At 43.9% G+C, this 20,227-nt stretch overlaps 1 protein-coding gene across 1 annotated transcript in view; it reads left to right on the forward strand.

The window, feature by feature from the left end:
- The first annotated feature begins 1,274 nt into the window (after positions 1–1,274).
- Positions 1,275–20,227, forward strand: part of LOC137335357 (transcriptional repressor CTCF-like) — a 49,927-nt gene continuing 30,974 nt past the window's right edge. The window contains exons 1-5 of the mRNA XM_068000689.1: positions 1,275–1,565; positions 5,193–5,472; positions 12,656–12,826; positions 13,736–13,869; positions 18,479–18,599. Of these exons, the coding sequence (XP_067856790.1) occupies positions 1,275–1,565; positions 5,193–5,472; positions 12,656–12,826; positions 13,736–13,869; positions 18,479–18,599 (997 nt within the window). The remainder of the gene's footprint in view (positions 1,566–5,192; positions 5,473–12,655; positions 12,827–13,735; positions 13,870–18,478; positions 18,600–20,227) is intronic.

The raw sequence follows: 20,227 nt of genomic DNA on the forward strand, positions 1-20,227 counted from the left end.
GCCCAGGAGTATCAGCCCCACCAGCCATGTCCTAACCATAACAACTTTATTGCAATCTGAACTCAATGTGTGAAGTTGTGTAAAGTAATCTTATTATAGCAGGTAAGTAATGGCCTTCCTCCTAAACTGGGCGCTGATTGTAGGCAATGCGGCACAAGACTTTGTCAAACCCACAAATTTACATAATGCAATTGCATTTCAAGAGTTGGGGTGCAATTTGGAGTGGGGGAAGGGGTGGCGTAACCCATGCCCAAAATAATTTAATTGAGACACCTCCATCTATGTACAGCTGAGCTAGTACCAGCAGAGATCCTGGTACATGCAGGACTGCAGGTAGAGGATCATCACAAAACCCTGTCAAACCCGTGGGGGTCATTTTAAATCCTACCCACCCGGCAGAATTCCCCCCGATCCCCGCTCAGGAGCTTGCCCCTTTCCCGCCGCCTGCGATTTTAACCTGGAGGCGGTCGCCTGAAGCAGACGGGAACCTCATGAATGAATGCAAATTGGGATCCTAGCAGCCACTCTGCCTTTTTCCTGCCCATTCTGTTCTGGGCAGGAAGTGGACCGTTGGCATTTAAATAAGGCCCGGCAGTTAAAATCAGCAACAGCCTCTTGCTGCCGTTGGTGTGTGTGAAATTAACTCTTGACGTGCTCTGAGTTAAAATCCCTTCCCCACCACAGCTTTTAAAATGTACGTTTGAAAATTCCTAAAGTGCAGAGTTCAAGATATTGTAATAACCCTCCCTGTTAATGCTGTGACTATTATGTAGGAAAATCCGGACGTACAGGGCTCTAGGTATCTTTAAGACTGGCATCGTATTACCCACTGCAGGGGCACCACGTTAGGGAAAGCAGCACATTCAATGCTGTTTTGGATTCACCAGCTCCATATTGTGATTTTTGCACTGCATTCTGTTAGCGGGAATGCAAATCTGGTGTGAAAATCCTGATAAAGGAAGAAAATATGACTTGTAAAGAAAGAAAGAGCTGCATTTATATAATGACTTTCATGACCTCAGGACATCCCCAAAGTGCTTTATAGCCAATTAAGTACTTTTGAAGTGTAGTCACATTAAAATTCCATTGGGTTAAAGTAGATATTCAAACACTTTCAGAAATTCACTTCTTTTCAAACAGGCAACCATGTCAGATGAGGCCTCGGAATTGGAAACATTTACTAATGTCAAAATACACTAAGAGAAAAGGGCGATGAGGTTGACAGAATATAAAAGAAACACGAGAGAAGTGGTGAAATCGGCAGATTAGAAACCATGATGGAAAGTGAAATTTTACCCCATGAAACAACTTTATTTTTAACAAAGTCAGAGGAAGACATCATGGAATATTCTGTAGAGCGAGGAGGCTCTGACAAAATGCACATCATCACGTTGCAGGTGGTGAATATGGACGAGCACACCCAGCCCAGCCTGACTGAGGTTAACTTGATGGCAATGCATCAACAAGGGATTGAAATGATTCCCAGTGGGCTGAGGCAGGCCCTGGACGTTGAGGGAGAGATCATGCATACCCTTCCACTCCCTGAAGGAGTGCAAGTTTTTAAGGTATGGAGTTAGAAACTTACTGCAAAGGAGCTTTTACCAATTAATTGTTAGTTTTTTAAAAAACCTAGATTTTCTTTTAAATTTCAAATGGTTACAAAGGATGTGTTTGCACTACAACTTTTACAACGTACCTTCAGCAAAAGATCGGCGGAACCCCATCCCCCGGAGAAGTGGTGTACACGGCTAAAAACAGTCTTTCATGCCGTTTCTCCAGGATGCCTGTCATGGTTAGGGTGCAAGATCATGAGAACCTCAGGCAGTAGTGTAAATCTGGCCCTAACCTGCCTCCTAATAGAAGCGGCATTAGACCCCCTGGAGAAGGTCTGATGATGGCAATATACTCAGATCTTGTGGCGAAATGTGCTGCTTAGCATGCTGCTCATGAGAAGCTTCTGGGACCTGCTGTCAACCTAACAAGGGTTCATACCTAGGGCTGTCATTAGCAACAGTGTGATCAGGCCCTGACTTTGGGTTTATTCTACATTAGCATCAGTGTGATCAGGCCCTGGCTCCAGATTTACTCCTCAGTGTGATCGGGCCCTGACACTGGGTTTACTCTGCATTAGTATCAGTGTGAAGCAGAAACGGTTTCCTCACTAGCACTAAAGTTGTCACATAAAAGGGCAGTGGATTCAATGCTCCCTGTTGCTGAAATTAGGTCATTCTGCAGGTTTCTTTATTTCAGGACGCCTGGTCCTTCCCATTACTTCAAAAGTTGGCCCTGGTGAAGACAAAGCATTGCTATTAGGAGTTAACCCTGCATGACTCTACCGAGCTGATTTTCCTGTCCTCCGATCACTTGAGTGTTAAGTGTGCATTTTGCATACACTTGACTCGAACTCTGCAGAACCCAGCCATGCTTTAATTGCCATCTGCGTGTGCCATGTATGACCACTGTTTCAATTTGACACTTGCTTAAATTGGTTGGCAGGAAGTTGTGTGCTGCTCTTTCTGGCAGCCGTGAAATCCCTTCCACCCTCACAATGCAGCAGTACTGCAGCAAACAAATTTTAAAAGGAGTCACCCTAATGAATAAAACATCAAGCTGAATGTTGCCCATTGAAAGATCCAACAATCTCGGAGCAGTTTAGCAATGCCATACCTCCAGTCCTTCACAGTTCAAGGGGGTATGGAAACAACAAAACTTGCCATTATGCTTTACTGAAATTCTAGTGACAACACTGAAAACATTTCATTAGGATTCAATGTGCTTTTTAAAACTATTACACTTTTGGAAGAAGGTAAATTATTCTGCATTTGCTCTCTGTTCTCAGGTGTATGTATTAATCCTTGGAAAGAGAGGGGGGCAGGCAACCTGCTCCCAGACTTTTGCAAAGTCATCCTGTAATAGGATGAGTTAGAAGCCTCAGGGTGAATCAGCTGTTAGGCAATGCCTCGACTCTGGTTGGCACACCCACGTCTGGTAACTTGCTGGGCAGGATTTGTAAATATGAGGCCAAGCCCTTGTGGCCCAGGCATTGGAACATCAATGCCCCATGCTTCAAGTTATTTTACATTTTAAAAATATTGTGGTAAGTTACTTTGTCACTGGTTTCTCCAGCCTGGCCATCTTTTTCCAGCCAACATCATCACAGATCCAAAGCTCTCCTGGCTGGCCGCCCACCTTGCACCCTCCGTAAACTTAAGCTCATCCAAAACTCTGCTGCCCGTATCCTAACTCGCACCAAGTCTCATTCACCCATCACCCCTGTGCTCGCTGACCTACATTGGCTCCCGGTCCGGCAACGCCTCAATTTAAAAATTCTCATCCTTGTTTTCAAATTCCTCCATGGCCTCGCCCCTCCCTACTTTTGTAACCTCCTCCAGCCCTACAACCCTCCGCGATCTCTGCACTCCTCCAATTAAAGCCTTTTGCACATCCCCGATTTTCATTGCTCCACCATTGGCAGCCGTGCCTTCAGCTGCCTAGGCCCTACACTCTGGAATTCCCTCCCTAAACCTCTCCACCTCTTTACCTCTCTCTTCTTTAAGACACTCCTTAAATCCTACCTCTATCAGCAAGCTTTTAGTCAGCTGACCTAATATCTCCTTATGTGGCTCGGTGTCAGATTTTGTTTGATAATTGCTCCTGTGAAGCGCCTTGGGTCATTATACTACGTTACAGGCGCTATATAAATGCAAGTTGCTCCTGTATTTGTCCTGGATTGCAGGGCTCCCAGATTTTGATTATGCTTTTACCAAAAGGCTATCCATTGGTTTTCTCCAATTTTAAAGTATTTTCTGTATACTCCGAGAAACTGAAACCTGTCCCCAAGAAAGTCACCCTGCCTGGTCACTTTCTCCCCACCAATGTAACTCACAGCATACTGTGAGCCCTGTACACCAAAAAAAACTTGCATCTGTGCAGTGCCTTTAACATTAAAAAATGTCCTAAAGCACTTCACAAACAAAAATTCTTACAAACACGGATGCCAAGCCATGGATGGAAAGGTTAGGAGTGACCGAATGCTTGGTGGAAAAGATTTTTTTTAGAAGATTTTTAAAAGTGGAAAGAGAAGTGGAGAGGGAGAAGAGTGTAGGGACGGAAATCCAGAAATGAGGGCCAGCTGACACGCCTGACGGCTCTGCCTCCGTTGGAATGAAATTGGGGCGGAGGGAATGTTCTGAGTTGGAGGCCAAAGAGTGTTGGAGGTAATGCAGGACTGGGGGGTGTTGCAGAGCTAGGGTGTATTGAGGCTGTGGAGGGATTTGAAAATGAGGGCGAGGATTTAAAATTGAGTTGGGGGTCAGGGTAATGGGTAAGTGGGACAGGACTTGGGCAACTGAGATTTGGACAAGTTAGAAATTTATGGACTGGCCATCTGAGATTCCTGTGGCCACCTGTAATCATTCTCAGCAGACACCCAGTTATAGAAGCATTTCAAAGAGAATTGAGGACAACAGAAGGGAAACATCTATTTTGCCCGAAACAAACCCTGTAGAGAGAGGTGATCTCGCAGCTAGACCTGTACTAGTAAAAGTGCAAACGCACGAAACAGTATAGTGAGAAAAGGCTCCGCAATAGGAAATCATTCCAGAGCTGCAGAACCACACCATGCGAGCAGAAATCAATAAGAAACAAATAAATAAATAGGAAGGGATAATATTAGTAACACTTACTTTTAAAATCTTTTACTCAGGGTCTACACTGCAATCATTTTGTGGCGTTGTGTACACCGTTAGAAGTTAAAGTGCACTAATGGCTACATGTTAAATTGACTACTAAGGCTTCAAACTTTGGGGAAATCTGATTCTGAGCATTATTAATTAACTATTGCATCTTCCCACTAATCAAAAATGTACTACCCGCAACAGTAGTACTCACTAGAAAAACTCTGTGTTCATATTGGAATCTTTTCAGTTTTTAACATGTACCTGCTGGTGTTTTTGGCATGCATAGGATTATTTTTATGGTGACCGATTGGACATTACAGATTTGAACGTAAATATTGATGTCAAATTAGCTGATCAGTTGTGTGCGATGCCAGCCAGAACCTGGAAGAAGTATATTTTTCCCAGACACACATACGGTTCTCTGGTGACATATGCAGTAAAGCTTTGGTTTCATTTGTATTTTTCTCCTATTTTAACCTTTCTATTGTTGATGACAATGATCCTCATTGTTAGGTAGGGCCAAATGGAGAGATGCAGAGCGTTGAGAGAGTGGAACTGGATACAGCTACTTCTGGAGTGGAATACATAGGCACAATGGTAGATCAAGACTATGATCCTCCTGTCAAAAAAGAGAAAAGTAGGCTGCAGTATAACGTACAAGTTGTGAATAATACAGATGTGTCCAATTGTGACTATAGAGAGAGACAGTTGGAAGGGCCAAGACCAGATGTGACTGTTGAAAAAAGCATTGGTCCTGCCAAAACCACCAGACTTACCAAAATTAAAAAGAAAGGTTAGTGTTTTTTTCATTTGAGCATATATATAATTTTTGTTATTTGATGTGTTTTTGGTCCCTTTCATGCCATCCCAGTCAATATCGTGGACAGACAACCAGCTTCCAGGTCCCTGCTTATGCTGCTGTCTGATTGTTTGCTTGGAGGTGTGAAAGGAAATGGCCTGCATTGACTTTCCCCAATTTTCCTCCCAGTGGGGAAAAAACTGCTAATCTCACCTTGACACAGAGTTCTTTAAGACCCAATTATTGTACCTGTGTTCTTTGAACTGTATACCTTGTATTGCAGAGGAGCTAACCCTTGAGTGTGGTATTAATGGAGGATTTAATGTGCTCAGGTTGAGCATCTCCGATGCGTTTAGAAGCCTGACTGAGGGGCAATAGAAGTGATCTATTTAATGTGGTTCATCACTGCAATAGCATCACAACTGTGCTCCGGTACTCTCTTAATGCAAAGACAGCATTCAGCCGGATAGAGTGGGACTTCTTCCTATGTTCGAGAGAACGGCTTTCTGAGAGAATTTCTGGAAGTGGGTCAGAATCCTTCACTTGCGCTCCTCATGCACCAATGGCCACAGCTTCTTCACATTCCCTCTCCACTGCATGAACAGATAGAGTCGCCCCTTCTTTCCCTTCCTCTTTGCCCTGGCCCTACAACCACTAGCAACAGCTATTGGGACAAAACCAGCTATTGGTGGAGTGCAGGCTGGAAGGGCCAAACATAAAATAACACCTTATGCTGATTACATATTACTTATACGATCAGCCCCATCACCTCACTAGTCATTTTACAAAGCATCAAAGACTTTGACTGGCTCAAGTTACAAACTTAACTATTCCAAAACAGAGGACATGTCTCACAGAGACCATCCCTGCATATATATGGAAATCCTACCCCTAATTATGATCAGGGATGAGCTTCAATTCTTGGGTTTAACAGTAACCCCTATCATTTGGACCTTCTACAGGATTACTACTCACATATTGTAAACACGTACGCTGACCTAAATAGGCGGTGCAGTCTGCCAATAGCACTCCTGGGTTATGTAAGCACAATAAAGCTGAATGTTCTGCCCTGACTCTTTTACCGTTTGAAGTAGTTCAGGGTTCCAGCCCAATAGTTCTGTGACCTTGACAGGCATGTAGCTAAGTTCTTCTGGTCAGGCAAACAACCATGAATAGGCTTCGGACGTCTATAATTTCCCAAGCTCAAGGTGAGAACTTGACCTGCCGAAACTTGCCGCTATTACTTGCCCATCCAAAGGGAATTGTGCCCTGGGGCGTAGCCTTGCTGTAGCACCTATGACTATGGCATGGAAGCTGAAGTGTCCTAGTGAACCCCCATATTTAGCCTTCCCTTCATATACTCCAACAAGAGAATAGGAACGGAAATACGCCATAATTGTGCTAAGGCCAACTATCTGCTGAAGATCTCACTAGGTTTGTCAGTCTGGCGCAACAGAGAACACCCAAGTGTGTTTGACACTAGTGGATCCAGAGCCAGGCATTGGGCATCATTTTGGTACAAGTAATAATTATATTTTGAATGGGTGATGTGGAATAGCAGAGGGATTTGGGGGTTCAGGTTCACAAGACATTAAAAGCAGCACCACAAACAGATAAAGCTAATGGAATGCTGAGTTTTATGGTAAGAGGTAGGGAATATGAAAATCGAGGTGTAACGGGTGAATCTATGTAAAATCTTAGTAAGCCCACATTTTGAGTACTGTATGCAGTTTTGGGCTGTTTTGTAATCTGTAGAAAGGATGCTGAAGCCATAGAGTTGGTGCAGTGCTGATTCACTAGGTTGCTGCTTGGTATGAGGAAATACAAATACAAAGAAAGATTTTAAAAATTGGGGTTGTTTTCATTAGAACAAAGGTGATTAAGAGGTGATTTGATAGAGCTGTTTAAAATTATGAAGGGATTGGACAGAGTAGATGGAAACAAACTGATTAGGAGATTTGGAATAAGGGAACGTAGATTTAAGATTACAAAGTGAGTGGCTGACACAGTGGTGACAATAATGAGTTGGAGGCGGAGCGGGATTCATAGCAAGACTCACAGCAAGCCTTCTACTTTACAGCTAAGAAAGCCTGTTTACTCGGTAAACTGAGTATTTAAACAGTGCACTACAGCAAACAATCTACTCAGCCAGCAGAGACTATTTAAAAGGAGTCTCTACGAACTACAGCAAATAGTACACATGACTGAAACTACAGCAAAGTCTCCCAATAAAAGCAGAGTTATTTCTGCAGCAAAATGCAGTGAGTGGAGGATAGTTACATAATACAAATTACGTGCATAAAATCAATCCAAGTCACTTACAGCCATGTGGTCTCCAGGTGTGTTGACAAGGGAATTACCCAATCATCTCCATTCTGGCCAGGAATAGTGGTATCACTATATGCAGTTATAAGATTAAATGTTAAAGATTTTGTGAACCATGAGACTGTGAACTTTTGTGCACAGATAGTTCTGAGGCTATGGAATGCATTACTAGAGTTGGCGATTGAAACAGAGTCTACGTCAACACTTAAGAATAGGTTAGATAGGTGGTTGAAGGGAAGGGAGATAAAGGGATATGGGAAGGGGGCAGGGGGACATGGGATTACAATACTGCTCGTGTGGAGTATGAACACCAACACACACTGGGCCAAACGGTCTGATTCTGGGTTGTAATGTCTGTGTAATTCTATAATAAATCACTGGACTTGGCCAACCCTTCCATAAGATCTTGTCTTTCCAGCAAGTAACAGACAAATTCAATCAGATCCAGCAAAATGTTTGTGGTGCCTCCAATTTCAGGTGCTTCTTCCAGGATTCAGCCATGTTTCACAAACTCTGAGAGGTGACCTCCCCTAGAGATACAACTCCTCAACTTCAAACATCTCTGCCCTGTACACCACCTTGCCCTTCGTGTTGACAAACTCTGCAGCAAGCCTAAATGGAGCTTGGGTACAAGGCTTAAGCTACCAAACACCAGAGAAACAATAGGAGAACATTTGCAAACTAACTTTACAATCACCAGATGCAGTAAAATGTGGGAGGACCAACTTCAACTCATACACCAAACGTACCACGCCCCTGCCTGTTTGATAAATGCTGGAGGGGATGCAGCCAGACTGGCATGTTTCTTCACATCTTCTGATCCTGCGCTCAGATCCAACCATTCTGGTCAGCGATCTGGGAAGGCACAGAGACCGTAAGCTTTTGATTTACCCTCCTGCCTGGTGCATCTCCTTCCAGGAGTTCGAAGGGTACCTGATATGTGCAGATTAACACGACTCTCACTGCTAATACAAGAAGATGCTTTAACCTACCATGGCAAAGTTCCCTCCCCACTTCCACCATAAACACATGGATTAAACATCGCTGTGGGGTATATGCAAATCAGAGCATATGCTGTATTGCCTGTGACTAGAACTGGGAAATGTATCAAACAGTCTGGGCCCCCTTTCTGCAAGCCCATTAAAGTCCTCTCAACACATCCTTGCAGAGGGACTGGCAGACCGATAAAAGATTAAAGGTAGAAGCACACTGACACTTGCTCAGGCATGACAAAAATAGTGACCCAACCCAACAACATTTACAGAAAAGTACACTAGCCCCTCTGCTCTCCTACCTGACTAACCCCACCCACTGTTGTGACTATCCTGATTCTGAAGTGTTTAAAGTTACTGTAGCAATATCTACAATTCTCCCAGTGGATTAATTTAAATTAATGGATGGAAAATTGGGCAGCCTGCTGTATGGGAGTGCATCCTCCCTCTCGATTGTCCTGTATGTTCTACAGGACTACACCTGAACCATGCTGGGACCAGAGTTCTAGAGAATCGAATAACTAGGGAGGTAGATAGGGCTTTAAACTAAATAAAGGGGAGGAGGGTCCCGGTGGAGAGAAATCTAGAATGCTAAAGAGAAAAAACAAAGAAGCAGTGCAGGAAAATAACTGGGGTAAGGACAACCAGATTGTGTCAGTAAGGGATATAGCGTACAAACAAAAAAGTGCACTAATAGGGTCCGGGTAAGAAAAAATGGTAATAAGTCAAATAGGGCCATAGTACAAAAAAATGTTAAGATGTCTAAAAATGTTAAAAAGACAAATCTAAAGGCACTGTATCTGAATGCACGAAGCATTCGTAATAAGATAGACGAATTAACAGCGCAAATAGATGTAAACGGAGACATGGCTGCAGGGTGACCAAGGCTGGGAGCTGAATATCCAAGGGTATTCGATATTTAGGAAGGACCAGCAAAAAAGAAAAAGGAGGTGGGGTGGCGTTGTTAGTAAAGGATGAAATCAGAGCAATAGTGAGAAAGGATATTGGCTCAGAAAATCAAGATGTAGAATCAGTCTGGGTGGAGTTAAGAAGCACCAAGGGGCAGAAAACATTGATGGGAGTTGTCTACAGGCCTCTAAACAGTAGTGGTAATGTAGGGGATGGCATCAAACAGGAAATCAGAGATGCATGTAACAAGGGTACATGGGTAATCAACATAGTAATCATGGGTGACATAATCTACATATAGACTGGCCAAACCAAATTAGCAATAATACTGTGGAGGATGAATTCCTGGAGTGTGTACGAGATTTTTTTAGACAGTACATTGAGGAGCCAACCAGGGAACAGACTATCCTAGATTGGGTATTGTGCATTGAGATGAGGTTAATTAATAATCTTGTTGTGCGGGGTCCTTTAGGGAAGAATGACCATAACATGATAGAATTCTTCATTAAGATGGAAAGTGAAGTAGTCCAATCCAAAACTAGGGTCCTAAATCTAAACAAAGGAAACTACAAAGGTATGAGGAGTGAGTTGTCTATGATAGATTGGGAGCTTCATTAAAAGGCATGACCGTAGATAGGCAATGGCTAACATTTAAGGAACGAATGCATGAATTGCAACAATTATATATTCCTTTCTGGCACAAAAACACAAAAGGAAAAGCGGCCCAACTATGGCTAACAAAAGAAATTAAGGATAGTATTAGATCCAAAGAGGAGTCATATAAAGTTGCTAGAAAAAGTAGCAAGCCTGAGGATTGGGAGCAGTTTAGAATTCAGCAAAAAAAGGACCAAGAGATTGATTAAGAGGGGAAAAATAGAGTATGAGAGTAAACTTGCAAGGAACATAAAAGTGGACTGTAAAAGCTTCTACAAGTATGTAAAGAGAAAAAGATTAGTGACGACAAATGTAGGTCCCTTACAGTCAGAAACGGGAGAATTTATAATGGGGAACAAGGAAATGGCAGAGCAATTAAACAAATACTTTGGTTCTGTCTTCATGGAAGAGGACACAAATAACTTCCCAGAAATGCTAGGGAACCAAGGGACTGTGAGAAGGAGGAATTAAAGGAAATTAGTATTAGTAAAAAAATAGTGCTGGAGAAATTAATGGGACTGAAAGCTGATAAATCCCCTGATAATCTGCATCCCAGAGTACTAAAAGAGGTAGCCATGGAAACAGTGGATGCATTGGTTATCATCTTCCAAAATTCTATAGATTATGGAACAGTTCCTGCAGATTGGAGGGTGGCAAATGTAACCCCACTATTTAAAAAAGGAGGGAGAGAGAAAACAGGGAACTGCAGACCGGTTAGCCTAACATCAGTAGTAGGGAAAATGCTAGAGTCTATTATGAAGGATGTGATAACAGGACACTTAGAAAATATCAACGGGATTAGACAAAGTCAGCATGGATTTATGAAAGGGAAATCATGTTTGACAAACCCATTGGAGTTTTTTGAGGATGTAACTGGTAGAATAGATAAGGGAGAACCAGTGGATTTGGTTTATTTGGATTTTCAGAAGGCCTTTGATAAATGCCCACATAAGAGGTTAGTGAGCAAAATTAAAGTACTTGGGATTGGTGGTAATCTACTGGCATGGTTTGAAAATTGGTTAACAGACAGGAAACAGAGAGTAGGAATAAATGGGTCTTTTTCAGGGTGGCAGGCAGTGACTAGTGAGGTACCACAGGGATCAGTGCTTGGGCCCCAGCTATTCACAATATATATCAATGATTTGGATGAGCGAACCAAATGTAATATTTCCAAATTTGCTGATGACACAAAATTAGGTGGGATTGTGAGTTGTGAGGAGGATGCAATAAGGCTTCAAGGTGATTTAGACAAGTTGAGTGAGTGGGCAAATACAGGGAAGATGCAGTATAATGTGGATAAATGTGAAGATATCCACTTCGGAAGGAAAAACAGGAAGGCAGCGTATTATTTAAATGGTGATAGATTGGGAAATGGTGATGTACAAAGGGACCTGGATGTCCTTGTACACCAGTCACTGAAAGCAAACATGCAGGTGCAGCAAGCAGTTAGGAAGGCAAATGGTATGTTGGCCTTCATTGCAAGAGGATTTGAGTACATGGTCTTGGTGAGGCCAGACCTGGAGTATTGTGTGCAGTTTTGGTCTCCTTACCTAAGAAAGGATATACTTGCCACAGAGGGAGTGCAGCGAAGGTTCACCAGACTGATTCCTGGGATGGCAGGACTGTCGTATGAGGAGAGATTGGGTCGACTCGGCCTGTATTCACTCGAGTTTAGAAGAATGAGCAGGGATCTCATTGAAACATATAAAATTCTGACAGGGCTAGACAGACTGGATGCAGGGAGGATGTTTCCCCTGGCTGGGGGGGGTCCAGAATGAGGGGCCACAGTCTCAGGATACGGGGTAGGACATTTAGGACTGAGATGAGGAGAAATTTCTTCACTCAGATGGTGGTGAACCTGTGGAATTCTCTACCACAGAAGCTGTGGAGGCCAAGTCACTGAATATATTTAAGAATGAGATCGATAGATTTCTAGACACAAAAGGCATCAAGGGGTATGGGGAGAGAGCGGGAATATGGTATTGAGATAGAAGATCAGCCATGATCATATTGAATGGCGGAGCAGGCTCGAAGGCCTACTCCTGCTCCTATTTTCTATGTTTCCATGTCTATGTTTCTCCAACCGTGCAGCAGTTAAGTCTAAGTGCTAATGAGAAAAATCTGCTCCTGAGTGTTTTGACTTGCATGAAACAATTATACCTTCTAATTTGCATATTAAACAATTCAAAAATTAGTTTTTGTCCAGCACAGATTCGTGACCGAGAATCAATCCCCCCTGCTTAATTTGTTCATCCATGAGTACTAGTATAATCATTTGAAATGCTTTTTTTTGACAGGTGCGAGGAAGACATTTCAGTGTAAACTTTGTTCATACACTTTTCCTCAACGGTCTAATCTAGATCGTCACATGAGAAGCCACACAGATGAGCGGCCACACAAATGTCATCTTTGTGAGAAGGCTTTCCGAACTATCACCCTCCTACAAAACCATATCAACACTCATACAGGTAAATATGCTGGTTACTTTCTATGCCTGTGTGTGTTACAACTGCACTTGACTGACTGGTTGTGGTAATGCAGGCTCTCTGTAAGGCAGAAAATTACCCGCTTGAAGGGAGTGTGGGTTGAAGAATCAGTGCTACAACCCTATCCCTGACTCGCGCTCCCTATGAGCTTAGCTCGCTACTGGGATTGTGGGAACAGTGAATTTACCTTTTTATCTCAGACTGTTGCACACAAGTTGCCGTAGCTCAGTGGTAGTCCTCTCGCCTCTGAGTTAGAAGATTGTGGGTTCAAGTCCCACTCTGGAGACTTGAGTACAAAATCTAGGCTGATACTCCAGTACTTGAGGGAGTGCTGCACTGTTGGAGGTGCCGTCTTTTGGATGAAATGTTAAACCGAGGCCCTGACTGTCCTCTCAGGTGGATGTAAGCAACCCCGGGGCACTATTTTGAAGAAGAACAGGGAAGTTCTCCCCGGGTTCCTGGCCAATATTATCCCTCACCAACATCAAAAACAGATGATCTGGTCATTACATTATTGCTGTTTGTGGGACCTTGATGTGTGCGAATTGGCTGCCACATTTCCTGCATTACAACAGTGCCAATTTACTGCCAATGAAGCACTTCAAAAGTGCTTCATTGGCAGTAAAGCGATTTGGGACAACGTGAGGTCGTGAAAGGCGCTATATAAATGCAAGTTTGTTCTTTTTTTTCTTTCCTTCTTTCTCTGTTGAAGTGAATTGTCACCATTTTCAGGAGAAAAAGAGCCTAGGCCATTTTTGATATTATGAAAGTGAGACAATGGCGATTTTGTGATTTAAATGACTGGCTTGCACTTCAATTTTGAAATCAGTAATATGTCGTGACCACCCTTAAACCAAATCACTAATCTTACTGCAACCTGCATTTTTTTAGGCACCAGACCACACAAGTGCCCTGACTGTGCTATGGCCTTTGTTACAAGTGGGGAGGTAGTGCGACACAGACGTTACAAGCATACCCATGAGAAACCCTTCAAATGCTCAATCTGTGACTATGCTAGTGTGGAGGTAAGTGCAGTAAAATGTCTGTGTGAGTGCAAGGGACTGAGTGGGTTTGAATAGTGGGACAGGTTTCCTGTTCTACGTTTCTGGAAAATGCCCAGTTCCCAGGCACAAAGGAAAGGAAAAGGGGGCAAAAAACCCAGGACACCAGGTCTCCGGCCCTTTTATGTTGCTCAGGGATTTCCTGGGGATTCCAGCGGTAAAATATTGCCATGCAAATGAGGTAAGAGGGTCCAGAGGGGTTATCCACTTCATTTTCCTGCAAGTACACTGGGCTAGCAGTAAGGGCACCCAGAAGTAACAGGTGTTAGGCCTTGTGCTCAGCTCAAGATCAGAAGATCTGAGTTGGGGCATAGTTGCCCCTGGGAGGCCAGCCAGAAAGTTGTTGTTTTGTTCTGTATGGCCCCCAGGATGTAGATCGGGGCTGTTTTTGGACAGGAGCCTAAAGGACCCGCAGGCGGCAGGCATTCCTGCTGCTGCTGGGGAACATCAGGACAGTGATAATGACCTGAACCCAGAAATGCAGGTGGAGCACAATTCGGTTACAATCTATCTGACCTGAGCCCAGGCTTGAGCAGGGATCAGAAAGGAAAATCAGGAGCACCATGTCCAGATGTGGGTTCAGATCCAGCATAGACTGATGAAGTCACAGTCTTCTTTCATTGTTTCCTGCATTCTCTGCTCCTTTCTTTCAGTTGGAAGGGCCCTGGTCCTTTATAAGATAAGTTTGTGCCAGTTTAGCCACTTTTATCCATCAGAAGGTGCTTTACCTATTGCGTTAATAAGAACTACTTTTCATATGCAGGATGAGTGGCGTGGCTTGATGGTTTACCAAACAAAAGCAAATTCAGTAGCATGCATAATTTATAAGCAAGAAGGTGGGTTATTTCTCATTACACTGCTATGTTTTTAGCAGTCAGGGAAGGCCAAATTTCAAAGTGTGAATGCATCGTGATAACTTCCAGCATCTCTCTCATTGATGTGTAGGATCCTTTGCATGTTGTCACAAGCAATCTGTACATTAATGGAGTGGAAGCACTTTGTTGAGGAAGTTGAGGGGGTTTTCTGTAGGAGCTCGCAAAGCAGGTGGATGCTATCTATAGCACCCTGGACCTTAGGAAAGCCAGCAACCCCATGAAACTCTTGCTCATATGCCAACGACAATGAATTCCCCAGCTGTCCTGCAAAGTGTATCAGTCACCTGATGAATGTAGGTCCTTACTTCACCCTAGCTTATATTGCATAGAGATGCCTGAAATGAGCCTGTGCCACTAAAGTTGAGTGTGATGGTCACCTTCGTAGCCACAGAGAGAGAGCAGTGCGAGCAGATGGCCGTGGCTGCAGGTCCTCATGCAGTTGGTGGCTGAACTGCCCTGTTGCCTCTTTGGTGAAACGCACTTTTATATACATCTCAGTAAGGTCCTCATGTAACATGTGTTGTATGTAGATTCCGTGGGGGTGGAGGGTATTATCTGGTGGGCCGCATCCTCCTTAAATGCTGCCTGACTCTCCTTTGTTCCATCTTGAGCTTCTCTTCCCCCTCCATGGTGATGGCAGATACGGGTGTGCTCATTGGGAATGGAAAGCCTGCTGCTGAGAGTGGGGTGGGTGAAGGATGAAAATCTCCCGGTGGTCTCAAAATGTCAGGAGCACTGAGTAGCAAGTCCAGGTCTGTGTAGGCAGAATGGCACAAAAGCAAATCGCTTCAAAAAAGGTTGTTCCCAGCTGCAACAATCACTGCTGTAGTAGCCAAACCTGGTAACAGCCGCGCCTTCTAATTCTCAGTCTAACTCACCCCAAGTACTTTGCCAGTGCAAGACGCGGAAACTCGAAGCTTCAGCCCAACTGCCCCTCATTATAATCCATGTAACTGAGCTTACTCGGGACTCGGTGAGCAGATCACGGGAAGGGCTGAAAAGTGTGACGGAATTTGTGCGGGGGGGGGTGGGGTTGGCTTTGGTGCAGGAAAGCTGCATAAACATGTCAAAATTGCTGCCAAAAAAATAGCTACCTGCCCCGATTTTATGCTGAAAATGGCATGGGATTTCTAGGCCTCTATGTCAATCATTGTGTCTCCAACTATTTAACTGCCCCTATGTGGGATAATATAAATGGTTGGAGATTATGTCCAGGGGGATAGTTGCGATTTTGCTTTTATTAGATAATGCCTTCAGTGTGGTAACTGTCAATGCACTGCTGTCGTTGCTTCAAACCTAACTAGGGATCAAAGACTGGCATTTTCTGCAGTATAAAGACCATAGTCATGGCAGTGCCTAAAGAAGATCCAGGTCTCTCCTTACAAAAAATCTAAATTGCACAACATTTGTATCTTTCCCTGCTGAAAATTGGAGCCAGAAATGCACGCATGTCGCAGCTCTGATGTCAGCATGGCACATACAGCATGATGCGATGCACACGCATTTCCGGACACGATCTTTGTCAGAAAACATTGGAAATTTCAACTTCACCTCCACCCCCACCTCTCAAATTCGGGAAGAAATCAGTATTCACTCGATCCACTGCCTGAAAAACAGTCCAAGAATTTACTTGTAGAAATTGATAAAACTGATTTTAAAGATTCCCGGGGATCGTGCATTTGGAGCTTAGAAGGAACAAGAGAGAAAAGTTCAGAACAGCAATGTGCACAGCAGTATCAATAAAATAGAGAAAAACAAGAAAATTTGCAACGGGGAGAGGGGCTGGAGGCTAGAAGCAAGAGAATGGTTGCTTATCAGATGACAAGCTTTTTCTTGCATCCTGCCCAGGAGTGCGAGAGATGTTCGAGACTCTTCATTTCGAGAACAGCATTCAAGTCTTTGAGTTTTATACAAAGTTAATAGTTGTTGGGAGAAAAACAAGAAAGAGAAACTGAGCTTCTTGGAGGCACCTTTAGCTGTGGGGGAGCTGTCAGAGTTGCATTTGAGTTCAGAGGAGATAGTGAAGGCAGGAATGCCAATAGATGAAGAAAGACTAAGAATGGATGTAGAATTAGCTGGGGGTTAGACATGTGAGATACATGCAGAAATTAAAATGACCATTGCTTGACCGAAGAGTACCAAGTAGGTCAAGAATCAGTGATTCACTGAGAGAGGAACGAAGGTCATTCACATTGAAGGCAGATGGGCCCTGAATTTCTGTAACTTTGACAGGAGTCAGGCAGAACCCCTAGAGAAACAGCCACATTTAGCTCTTTCTCTGGGGGTTCCATCAAAATTACGGCAGGAGATCAGAAGAATCTTGCGGAATGCAGGGCCGTGATCTCTATGTAAAGTTAATGAAGGTATGGTGGAATCACCAGGAAAAGAACGGATAGGATTGGATGGTGAATGGAGTGTGAGAGAGAGAACAGAGACCTGGGTTAATGGAATAAAAAGCCAAGAGTGCAAAACATTACCTACAACAGATAAAGAATGAACTTGCATTTATATGGTACGTTTCGTGACCTCCGAATGTGCCAAATTCTTTATAGCCAATGAAGTACTTTTGAATTGTAGTCACTGTTGTAATGTAGGAAATGCGGCAACAAATTTGCACACAGCAAGGCCCTACAAACAGCAATGAGATAACGACCAGATAAATGTTGGCCAGGACACCAGGAGAACTCCTCTGCTCCTCTTCGAATAATGCCATGGGACCTTGAGAGGATAGATGGGACCTTGGTTTAAATTCTCATCTGAAAGATAGTGATTTGGGAGGAAACTAGATAACCATGAAACATATCTTTGGCGGAAGACCATATAATGGTAACTTGTATAAAGATGCACATCGTCAGATCTTGTCTAAAGTTTTGTGATGTACAAGGCGATGATAAACTAATCAAAGAGTTTAACAGCATATTTAGGCGAATCTTATGCAGTAAAGTCATCCTGGTTCATTGCCATGTATGGCTATGTATTCAGGTCTCCCTGCAGACAGAAGGGATGTGTTTTCAGCCGTCAGTAATTGTACTGGTGGTCTAACAAGGCGGTACATCACAAAATATTTGGTGCAGACTGAGGTTCCTGGTGTCCAACGTGGGTTTAAAACATTAGCCATGCATTTCTGATACAATCAAGGAAATGGCAATTAATGCAATTAAATAGAATGAACAGCACAGAAACAGGCTATTCGGCCCAACTGATCCATGCTGGTGTTTATGCTCCACATAAGCCTCCTCCCACCTCTATCGAACCCCATCAGCGTAATCGTCTATTCCTTTCTCCCTCATGTGTTTATCTAGCTTCCCCTTAAATGGATCTATGCTATTCACCTAACCACTCCTTGTGGTAGCGAGTTCCACATTCTAACCACTTGAAGAGAAAAGAAGTTTTTCCTGAATTCCTTATTGGATTTACTAGTGACTATCTTATAATTATGGCCCCTAGTTTTGGACTCCGGCATAAGTGGAAACATTTTTTCTACATCTACCCAATGAAACCATTTCATAATCTTAAAGACCTCTATCAGGTCACCTCAGCCTTCTCTTGTCTAGAGAAAAGAGCCCCAGCCTGTTCAGTGAATGGATCCATTTGAATGCAGTTATGTTAGTTTCTATTTTATTCCACACCTTAATTATTAATTTTCTAAACCACAGATATCAAACCTCACTGTATTTTGCATGTTTTATTCTTATTAGGTAAGTAAACTGAAGCGACACATCCGTTCTCACACTGGGGAGCGTCCTTTCCCGTGCGTATTTTGCAGTTATGCTAGCAGAGACACGTATAAGCTGAAGCGACACATGAGAACTCACTCAGGTATGTAAAGGACAGTTCACAGATTCTTTCCAGGGATCATGGTTTTATGCGGTGCATTGGGGAAGGATTTCCTATATATGTTAGTATCACCACTGGGCAGTCCATACTTCTGTTAGTTTGAATTTCTTTTCGACTACAATTACACTCAGTAGGTTGTTATTTTCATACCTTCACACTCTTCCCCAGGAGAACAGTGTGAAATAGTGGAAGGATTCACAGGCTGATTAACAATCTGACAGGCCGCGACATGAACGCTCCTTCCATGGCCGTAACCACCTCTATTCAAGCAGATAGGGTGGTTACTCCTATACAACGGGAAGGTTTTATGGACTCCTACAAAGCGTATGATCAGGGAGGGGTCACCCACACCCACCGGATACGAGTATCCCGCTGGATGTCAACCTGGAATTCAGAGCCGGAGCTCGGGTCTCCACTCGCCAGGACTGTAGAGCTCCGGCCTCCGCTCGCCGGGACTGTGGAGCTCCGGCCTCCGCTCGCCGGGACTGTGGAGCTCCGGCCTCCGCTCGCCGGGACTGTGGAGCTCCGGCCTCCGCTCGCCGGGACTGTGGAGCTCCGGCCTCCGCTCGCCGGGACTGTGGAGCTCCGGCCTCCGCTCGCCGGGACTGTGGAGCTCCGGCCTCCGCTCGCCGGGACTGTGGAGCTCCGGCCTCCGCTCGCCGGGACTGTGGAGCTCCGGCCTCCACTCGCCAGGACTGTGGAGCGGGGTTCCCTGCACCTTCTGCCTCAGAGGCGGAAATTCTACCACTAAACCAAGGCTAGCGGTGGAGTTCAAAAACTAAAGTGAAAGGGGAAAAAGAACACTTCAGAAGGGAGGTGTATAACATAAGTCTATATAGAAAGCCCTTGTGTTAATAATAAAAGAGCTCCCCCAAAAGACCTAATGGTAAAGGCATCACCAGCATTAAGCGAAGCAGACCAGGAGGTCCCAGGGTGATCCCTGGTCTGTGGTTAGTTGGTCCCAACCATGGCAACTATTGGAGGGGCTACACTGGCGTCAGTGCCTCTGGGCTGTGCCAGGGAGAGAAAAATCAGCCAGTTATTGCTCTAGTTCCCTATTGAGTGCCCCAGCTGGAACGTGAATGTGTGTGGATATTGAATAATTTTTCAGGCTTGGTTGAATAGCCTGGCAACTCTCACTATCTAGGCTCACACATGAAGACCAGACAATTGCAGGGGAGAGCTCCCAGCACTTGTGGAACTGAGACAAGCAAGAAATCAGGAGTGGCAGAGAGAAAAATAAAAATATAATAAAATAAATCCAGAAAGTAATTAAATATTAACGGGAAAAGTGGCGAAGGAGGAGTGCATGTATTAAAGTGACACTGGTAGGGATATATTGTCACAGACTGTTGGGAACAGTGATCGAGGCCACAACTCCAGACTCCTGTAAGAAATAGCTGGATGCTGTAATACTGGAAGATGAAGGGTTGGTGTTCTGGAAGAAAGACATCAAATGGGCCAAAATAATCTTCATCCAAAGCTTTTCTTGTGATTGTGTGATTTCAAACATTTACCCAGCAGGTGTTCCATTGTTAGCTGGACAATACAGTTCCTGGTATATTTGAAAGCTTTACTTGGTAATTTCATTGAGATTTTATATGGTTTTG

The sequence above is a fragment of the Heptranchias perlo genome, chromosome 19 (genome assembly GCF_035084215.1).
Source record: "Heptranchias perlo isolate sHepPer1 chromosome 19, sHepPer1.hap1, whole genome shotgun sequence".
In the NCBI taxonomy this organism is placed as follows: Eukaryota; Metazoa; Chordata; class Chondrichthyes; order Hexanchiformes; family Hexanchidae; genus Heptranchias; species Heptranchias perlo.